The sequence below is a fragment of the Dendrobates tinctorius genome, unplaced genomic scaffold, assembly GCF_039654945.1.
Source record: "Dendrobates tinctorius isolate UK_male_01 unplaced genomic scaffold, ASM3965494v1 ptg000105l, whole genome shotgun sequence".
In the NCBI taxonomy this organism is placed as follows: domain Eukaryota; kingdom Metazoa; phylum Chordata; class Amphibia; order Anura; family Dendrobatidae; genus Dendrobates; species Dendrobates tinctorius.
This window is the reverse complement of record NW_027361773.1, coordinates 7,300,001-7,310,000: the sequence shown is the minus strand read 5'-3', so window position 1 is coordinate 7,310,000 and position 10,000 is coordinate 7,300,001. Positions and strand designations below refer to the sequence as shown.

The following is a 10,000-nucleotide window of genomic DNA, read 5'->3' as shown; positions in this document are numbered from 1 at the left end:
TATCGATCTAGCTCTCTATCTATCTATCTATCTATTAATCATCTATCTATCTATCTATTATCTAGCTACAGTATATCTCTATCTATCTATCTATCTATCTATCTATCTATTATCTAGCTACAGTATATCTATATCTATCTATCTACCTATCTATTAATTATCTATCTATCTATCTATCTATCTATCTATCTATCTCTCTATCTATCTATTATCTAGCTACAGTATATCTCTATCTATCTATCTATCTATCTATCTATTATCTAGCTACAGTATATCTCTATCTATCTACCTATCTATTAATCATCTATCTATCTATCTATCTATCTATCTATCTATCTATCTCTCTATCTATCTATCTATCTATTATCTAGCTACAGTATATCTATATCTATCTATCTACCTATCTATTAATTATCTATCTATCTATCTATCTGTCTATTCAATGAATGAATTATCTCCCTATGTATCTTTCTTTCTATCATCTCTGTAATCCCGCTACACTTGACATGATCCCCTGCCCTCTGTATTGGACCCATCATCTTTGTGTAGCAGGGTATAGAGGCCAGGCTGGCCTATAATGCGCCATAGTTTGGTGGTGGAGGAGCGCTGGAGCATTTGTCGCAGTGGTGTTATCAGGTGTTCTTACATAAACAGTCGCACCAGTGGCCTAGGGCAGAGTAAAGACTGACAAGCTGAATAGACTTTTGGATTTTAAAGTGATTATTTCTACAAGAGTATTAGGCGAGTACATGACAAAGCTGCAATGACTCACAGCAGGTCAATTAGTGCTGCAGCCACATCCATGTCATTATTCCCACACACAGGACTGTAGATTGCTGGCATGTACAGTGTAGGGCACACGTCAGCAGGACTGAATTACAGAGAAAAAGGGATAGAGAAGGAATTAGACAAGTGGGGATTGCATCTTGAATCTGATTATTTCCTTATTACATTGCACTGGTTTAGAATGCAGCTTCCGGAAGTCCTGCTGGTACCTGTAGTTCTGCGCAAGGTTTGCTGGCTGGGAGCAATGATTGGCAGGTCCCAGCTCCTGCAGCACTTCCTTTGCTGGCTGGGAGCAATGATTGGCAGGTCCCAGCTCCTGCAGCACTTCCTTTGCTGGCTGGGAGCAATGATTGGCAGGTCCCAGCTCCTGCAGCACTTCCTTTGCTGGCTGGGAGCAATGATTGGCAGGTCCCAGCTCCTGCAGCACTTCCTTTGCTGGCTGGGAGCAATGATTGGCAGGTCCCAGCTCCTGCAGCACTTCCTTTGCTGGCTGGGAGCAATGATTGGCAGGTCCCAGCTCCTGCAGCACTTCCTTTGCTGGCTGCTTCTCGGGCTGTGACGTCACGGCTCCTGGCGTCGGTCAGGCTGGACAGTGCAGGGCAATGCACAGCAGCAGCAGGGCGGCCTCCTCCACAGTGTCCGTCTGCTGACCGCCGGCCGACAGCTCCAGACAATGTGCGGGATCGCCTGCAGCCAGAACCTCCAGCCACAAGAACATCCAAGCCGGCATTTCTGCTGCTTCTCTGCAGCCCCCGTGCACCCCACGTAATGTGCCGCTGCGTGCTCTCTGCCACATGGACCTAATCCTTAGGTGGATTGTTGGGTTGCTTGCCATTGCGAGCTGTTGTCTGCAAATACCTGAGCTGTGTACATGGATGAACAAAGGGCCAGATCAGATATCCACGGGGCACAGGGAGTGGGGGGGAAAGTCACGGGGCCGAACCTACAGTGCAGATTCCACAGGTCACTATTCTGTATATATATATAATATACGCTCATATGCATTTAGTCATGTGGAATGCATAATTACACTTCTACCAGAAAGGATAGTGAATTACAGTGAATCAGTGTGCCATCAGTAACGCCGTACGGCTTTTCAAGTATATGCAGAACGAGCTGATATATATATATATACATACATACAGAGTGCCCAGATGCCCATCAGATCACAGTATTATTGTCAAATGTTTCTCCTTACCTGCCCACAATCTGCGAAATATAATTCTGCAAAACATTCAGTATGGTGCTTATCTTATGTGTGTGAGTAATCAAATGTATCGGTATGTTATGTCCATCCAACCTCAGCTAGACTGTACGTGTATATATATATATATATATATATATATATATATATATATATATATATATATAACACGACTGGATGGTGTTCATATGCTAGTACATTTATTCTATTAACACAATGGCGGTACTGCTGAGCTCTATGCTTTCGTTTTTTTTTTTTAATCTGTTCATCTACACACTCATATAGGTATCTATTTATCTATCATCTATCTATCTATTAATTTTTCATCTATCTACCCCATATCTATTTATCTATATATCCACCTATCTATCTATACAGCATGCACACACATACTCATACACATATGCACTTACATAATTAAGCATTATATTATACACATACTCATATGTGAACATAAGTAAGACTGGCCCCACATATACATGTAGCAGCCTCTATGTCGTTTTCTTTTCCTTGCTGTTCAGCCTGCTGGCTGTACACACAGTGTACACTGTGGATGGGCTGGTGTGAGTGGACGGTGTACACTGTGGATGGGCTGGTGTGAGTGGACGGTGTACACTGTGGATGGGCTGGTGTCAGTGGACTGTGTACACCGTGGATGGGCTGGTGTGAGTGGACGGTGTATACTGTGGATGGGCTGGTGTGAGTGGACGGTGTACACTGTGGATGGGCTGGTTTGAGTGGACGGTGTACACTGTGGATGGGCTGGTGTGAGTGGACGGTGTACACTGTGGATGGGTTGGTGTGAGTGGGCTGCACTTCAGCATTTGTGCCGCTAGGGGATGCAGTGACTCAAAGCAACAGGAGGTCCCAAGCCCCAGAGCCTGTGTGAGCCAATAGTGTCCTCCAGCAGCGGCTGCACATGACACAAGGCACTACACTGACCGATTAGTAACAGTTCACACTAGTGTGCTGTACATATCGCCACATCTCAATGGAAAACGCTCTGGATAGACACTTGCCACTAATGCTCACCTGTAGCTCAAATACATGTGTCTAGTCCACAGTCAATAATTCAGACATTCTCTTACAGGACACAAAAGTTCACACACTGTGCTAAATTGATATGAAACTTTTTTTTTGGATTAGCTATCAAAAATACCAATGTATATAATTCTAAACTACAACAATACAGAACAAAATGAGCATGAAATAGAAAACTCTTCCTGTAGGTTACTTTCACTTTCGTGTAGCAGAGCCGACAGGTTGGGTGTTATATACAGTCAGCAGCCTGCAAGGGATAAACACTGCTCTCATTAGTGGTGTAGGGAGGAGGGATAATAATAATAATAATAATAATAATAATAATAATTATTATTATACAAGAGCAGCTAGTGCTGGTGTTTGGAGCATCAGTGTGTATAAAATATCAGTGCTATAAAAAAATACTATTACTACCACTAATATTGGTAATAATACTGATGGCATCAGTGCAGTCAGTGTGAGGCTTACATTGACGCCTGCACACTGATCCTTGCAGTGCTCGGACAGTGCTGGGGGCATGTGGGGCACATGGGGACACTCTTCGGTGGTGCACACTGATCCTTGCAGTGCTGGGGGCATGTGGGGCACATGGGGGCACTCCTCGGTGGTGCACACTGATCCTTGCAGTGCTGGGGGCATGTGGGGCACATGGGGGCTCTCCTCGGTGGTGCACACTGATCCTTGCAGTGCTGGGGGCATGTGAGGCACATGGGGGTTCTCCTCGGTGGTGCACACTGATCCTTGCAGTGCTGGGGGCACATGGGGGCACTCCTCGGTGGTGCACACTGATCCTTGCAGTGCTGGGGGCACATGGGGGCACTCCTCGGTGGTGCACACTGATCCTTGCAGTACTGGGGGCATGTGGGGCACATGGGGGCACTCCTCTGAGGGGCACACTGATCCTTGCAGTGCTGGGGGCACATGGGGGCTCTCCTCGGTGGTGCACACTGATCCTTGCATTGCTGGGGGCACATGGGGGCACTCCTCGGTGGTGCACACTGATCCTTGCAGTGCTGGGGCATGTGGGGCACATGGGGGCTCTCCTCGGTGGTGCACACTGATCCTTGCAGTGCTGGGGGCACATGGGGGCACTCCTCTGGGGGGTACACTGATCCTTGCAGTGCTGGGGGCACATGGGGGCACTCCTCGGTGGTGCACACTGATCCTTGCAGTGCTGGGGGCACATGGGGGCACTCCTCGGTGGTGCACACGATCCTTGCAGTACTGGGGGCATGTGGGGCACATGGGGGCACTCCTCTGAGGGGCACACTGATCCTTGCAGTGCTGGGGGCACATGGGGGCTCTCCTCGGTGGTGCACACTGATCCTTGCAGTGCTGGGGGCACATGGGGACACTCCTCGGTGGTGCACACTGATCCTTGCAGTGCTGGGGGCATGTGGGGCACATGGGGGCTCTCCTCGGTGGTGCACACTGATCCTTGCAGTGCTGGGGGCACATGGGGGCACTCCTCGGTGGTGCACACTGATCCTTGCAGTGCTGGGGGCATGTGGGGCACATGGGGGCTCTCCTCGGTGGTGCACACTGATCCTTGCAGTGCTGGGGGCATGTGGGGCACATGGGGGCTCTCCTCGGTGGCGCACACTGATCCTTGCAGTGCTGGGGGCACATGGGGGCACATGGGGGCACTCCTCGGTGGTGCACACTGATCCTTGCAGTACTGGGGGCATGTGGGGCACATGGGGGCACTCCTCGGTGGTGCACACTGATCCTTGCAGTACTGGGGGCATGTGGGGCACATGGGGGCACTCCTCTGAGGGGCACACTGATCCTTGCAGTGCTGGGGGCACATGGGGGCTCTCCTCGGTGGTGCACACTGATCCTTGCAGTGCTGGGGGCACATGGGGACACTCCTCGGTGGTGCACACTGATCCTTGCAGTGCTGGGGGCACATGGGGGCACTCCTCGGTGGTGCACACTGATCCTTGCAGTGCTGGGGGCATGTGGGGCACATGGGGGCTCTCCTCGGTGGTGCACACGATCCTTGCAGTGCTGGGGGCATGTGGGGCACTCCTCGGTGGTGCACACTGATCCTTGCAGTGCTGGGGGCACATGGGGGCACATGGGGACACTCTTCGGTGGTGCACACGATCCTTGCAGTGCTGGGGGCACATGGGGGCACATGGGGACACTCCTCGGTGGTGCACACGATCCTTGCAGTGCTGGGGGCACATGGGGGCACTCCTCGGTGGTGCACACTGATCCTTGCAGTGCTGGGGGCATGTGGGGCACATGGGGGCTCTCCTCGGTGGTGCACACGATCCTTGCAGTGCTGGGGGCATGTGGGGCACATGGGGGCACTCCTCGGTGGTGCACACTGATCCTTGCAGTGCTGGGGGCACATGGGGGCACATGGGGACACTCTTCGGTGGTGCACACGATCCTTGCAGTGCTGGGGGCACATGGGGGCACATGGGGACACTCCTCGGTGGTGCACACGATCCTTGCAGTGCTGGGGGCACATGGGGGCACATGGGGGCACTCCTCGGTGGTGCACACTGATCCTTGCTCTCACTAATACTAATGCTGGGGACTCTGGGGCTCCACCACTGTGTGTTACCCGGCAGGCACATGACAGAGGCGTGTGTGCTGCTCAGTAGGGGAGGGGTCGCCATTGGGTGAGCCCCTCCTGGGTGACAGTCCCCTCCCTCCCTCTCCACTGATGACAGTGGAACCTCCTTAAGTTGCGTCTCGCCACAGCTGTCTGCGATCATTGAGCCGCCTGGCGCCATCCTGCTCCTTGCAGAAAGAATGCCTGCACTGTAAAAAATAGAGAGAAAACACGAGATCCGATCAGGCAGTCTGAGCCTCTCTCCCTGGGATCACATAGCCCTCCTGCTTTGTAGTGGGGGACTCTGCTGGGCTGGTGCACATCTTCTGTGGGACAGTCACCTGGAGGAGCTGCAGCCTCCAGCCCACCTGAGCTCCAGAGGACTGCTGCAGGTAGAATCCCACCCTAAGCTGCTCTTCTCTTCTCACCTACAGGTCACTCACTGCACTGGATTTTTAACTTCTTCTTTATTTATTTACTACTTCATCATCTGCGCGGACTTGCTATTTTGCTGTGGGACTCACAGAAGAACTTCTGCAACAGGTCCTAGGTTGTGGTGGCCATGGAGGTCTCTGCTACAGAGCAGCCTCGCTGGGTCAGTCACCACCACCACCCGGCTGTGCTAAATGGACAGCACCCCGAGTCCCACCACCCTGGGCTAAGTCACTCGTACATCGATCACTCGCAGTACCCTCTTACAGAAGATATGGATGTACTTTTTAACATCGAGAGCCAAGGAACCCATGTACCTTCCTACTACAGCAACTCGGTGCGAGCAGTGCCCAGGTACCCGGCTCCACATCATGGTGAGTGCCAAATGTTTCTCATACCTCCTGGCAACTTACTAAATAGACTGTAATATTCAGTATAATAAGGAATATTTTACAAAGTTATATTAAAATGAGAAAATGTTCTAAACCTTTATCTACCTCTCTATCTAATAAACACACAGTATGGGGTCGGGATAATTGCAAAATTGAAATGAATATACATACATACATTATATATATATACTTATATATATAACCCATATAGCCCTATAGAAACCAATAATAGAAGCCACAGTGTGATCTAGTATTTCACACATATTTCTTCAGCTTCCTGCACCCTCTTCCTAAATAGATCGCTCCCTCATCTTCCACTTTTGTATTTTTTTTTTATACCTGCTTTCAATAATTTAGCTTACGAGTAGAAAGTCATAATAATGTAGAATCATTTAATATCAAGTATGATATTGTGGATTTATTCGCACCCAGTCTTTACCCTAATAAATACCTGCTGAATGGAGTGTGTCGCATTGGCCCCTTGCTATGATATTGTCCATATAACATCATGTAATATGTCATTATCGCTGATTTTCTGCAATGTTCTGTTAATGCTGATGAGTTAGTAAATGATGAATTTCTTATATAGAAAATAAATGACACATTTTAGAAACAATATCATACTCGATCATTTAAAAGAGCTCGATAGATTGTCAAATATTAGATAGCTACCCAGACTAGTGACATTTCTATATATGTGAGGGCCCGATGACAGTAATAACACCGTAATACACCGTTGCTTTTGTTTGATAGAATTCTAAAATTGCTACAATTGTGAAATCTTTGACTGTAATTGTAAAGCATTTATTGTAGTGGGCAAAACATAAGCGTGAAAAGCTGCCAATTACCGGCTCTTGATTTAGTGGTGTGACTGGTGCCTTAGAAGGGGCCAGCATGGCTGTGGTGGGCCACTGCACGGGTGTAGGAATGTGCCCAGGAATATCTGATGAAATGTAATCTTACGTGTAATTGCATTTCTTTAGGCCAGGTATGTCGGCCTCCTCTTCTACATCCTTGGTTGGATCACAGCAGCAAGGCTATAGGAGGACCTCATGCCGCATCTCCATGGAACCTGCCTCCCTTCTCCAAGACCCACAGCCCACCCGGACCCCTTACTGTCTACCCTCCAGTTTCATCATCATCATCTTCCCTGGTTACCGGACATTCAAGCCCCCACCTCTTCCCTTTCCCCCCAACACCACCAAAAGATGTCTCCCCAGACCCTTCCATATCTAACACTGGATCCACAGTTAATCGTCAAGAGGACAAGGATTGCATCAAATACCATGTGTCCACCGAGTCCATGAAACTGGAGTCCTCTCACTCCAGGACCTTAGGGGGAGCTACGTCTTCTGCCCACCACTCCATCTCCAACTACCAGTCCTATGTCCAAGACTACAGTCCAGGACTCTTCCCACCAAACCTCATTGGGGGATCTCCAACAAGCTTCCCATGTAAATCCAGACCAAAGACACGCTCCAGTACAGGTAGGATGGGGCTTCTGAAAAGACTCATTCTCATTACCACTGATTGTCACTATTGGTCCCAATTTCAGATCTGTTTTATGGGACATGAAAGCCCTCACCTAGGTGGTCGCTAACCTCTAGAACTCCAGGTTTTATTTTGTCTCAGGAAGACCCCTGCGACTGTACAGGCCGAACACTGCCACAAGGTTATAGCTTTATTATATACACTGCTGTAACAAGATCTATCTACATTATCTATCTATCTATCTATCTAATATCTATCCATCTAATATCTATTACATATCTATCTATCTAGCTATCTCATATCTATCTATTTCATATCTATCTATTTATCTATCTATCTCTTATATTATCTATCTCATATCTATCTATCCCATATCTATCTATCTCATATCTTATCTATCTATCTATATCATATCTATCTATCCCATATCTATCTATCTAATATCTTATCTATCTATCTCATATCTATCTATCCATCCCATATCTCTCTATCTATCTCATATCTTATCTATCTATCTAATATCTTATCTATCCCATATCTATCTATCTCATATCTATCTATATCATATCTTATCTATATCATATCTATCTATCTCATATCTTATCTATCTATCTATCTCATATCTATCTATCTATCCCATATCTATCTATCTCATATCTTATCTATATCATATCTATCTATCTCATATCTTATCTATCCCATATCTATCTATCTCATATCTTATCTATATCATATCTATCTATCTCATATCTTATCTATCCCATATCTATCTATCTCATATCTTATCTATCTATCTATCTATCCCATATCTATCTATCTATCTATCTATCTATCTATCTATCTATCTATCCATCTATCTTATCTTATCTATCTCTCTATCTCTCTATCTCTCCTGATATCAGGCATAGCTGTAATGGAGAGGAGCAGACACAGTTGTCAGTGGTCTGAGCAGTGTGTGACCTGTGAGAGTGCCGAGCTGGCGGTGTCAGGGACCCGGCTGTGTGATCTGGGGGGTTTTCCAGGGTGACATTTGCTCTGCTTGTCTGGGCTGGGACTGGATCTATTTAGCTGATATGTTTGACTTAATCCAATTATTTTCAGACTGCTGCACGCGACAGTTTCATTGTTTGTCCAGCGCCAAGGAGTTTACTAGGGTCCGGATGTGGCCGGGCTGCCCGGAGGACGGGGGATCGGATGCCCTGTGCTCGGGGAGAACGCTAGGCGCTGGCAGTGCATGAATTGCAGTGATAGTGCAGCAGCTAATATTGATCTGGTGCCGAGGATAACTAGTGTACAGAGGGAAATGACACTGATGCTGCTCTGCACAGTTCACATTACAGCAGGTTAATTGCGATCCTTAAGTATCCAGCTAATAATGGGTTGTGAAAAAGACCGTTGTGGGGAGGAGGGTGGAAGTGTCAGCCTGGGCCAGTGGAGAATGCGGCAGTGTGAGCCCTGGAGCCCAGCAGGCAGGGAAATCGGTCACATTGTGATTCTAGCACTGTGGGGTTAGTGAACCCCAGAGTAGAAAATATCACTAACCCTAAACTGCAATTTCAAATGCATGTATGTGTAAAGACTGAAAATAAAAAAGTTAAAAATAATGCTAGGAAGAGTAGTAGAGAAATGTCAGCACTGTGGGCTCTACCTAAGTGTAGATATGTGAGTCACAAGCTTCAGAAAAAGAAGCAGTTAGAGCCTTGTGGTTGTGGTGCTTGTGTTCCTTTCAAGTGTGTAGAGTGCAGGAACCAGACTTTACATGAACTGGGCTCCTACAGAAGTGCAGCTGCTAGGGTTAGGATGGGGCCTGTACATGATGCTGCTTCTCTGGGCACTGCTCAGGACATGGAGGGGATGTGACTGACATGAGGTCAGAGAAGCCAGGCTCATCTCAGCCTTTAAATACATTTTTTATTGTTCATGATGCCAGTCCTGGACAGGGGAAAATAATATTTTAGCTAGTTTTGCATGAGAAATGACTTCCTAATAGGTGTCCCCTTGTAGTAAATGTGTCCTCTATGCAGGATTCTCCCAATCTCTTCTCTAACAGTAAGCAGGGATGCAATGACAGCCTGCTATTTACTC

At 47.5% G+C, this 10,000-nt stretch overlaps 1 protein-coding gene across 6 annotated transcripts in view; it reads left to right on the top strand.

Moving 5' to 3' along the window:
• GATA3 (GATA binding protein 3) overlaps positions 1–10,000 on the top strand; it is a 33,269-nt gene that overhangs the window by 7,098 nt on the left and 16,171 nt on the right. For 3 of the 6 annotated variants that reach the window (XM_073589024.1, XM_073589025.1, XM_073589026.1), the window contains exons 2-3: positions 6,035–6,406; positions 7,408–7,911. In XM_073589024.1, the coding sequence (XP_073445125.1) occupies positions 6,163–6,406; positions 7,408–7,911 (748 nt within the window). In that variant the 5' untranslated portion in view covers positions 6,035–6,162. Of the gene's footprint in view, positions 1–5,727; positions 6,407–7,407; positions 7,912–10,000 lie in introns of those variants that run through there. The other 3 variants (XM_073589029.1, XM_073589028.1, XM_073589027.1) reach the window with 3 other exon arrangements.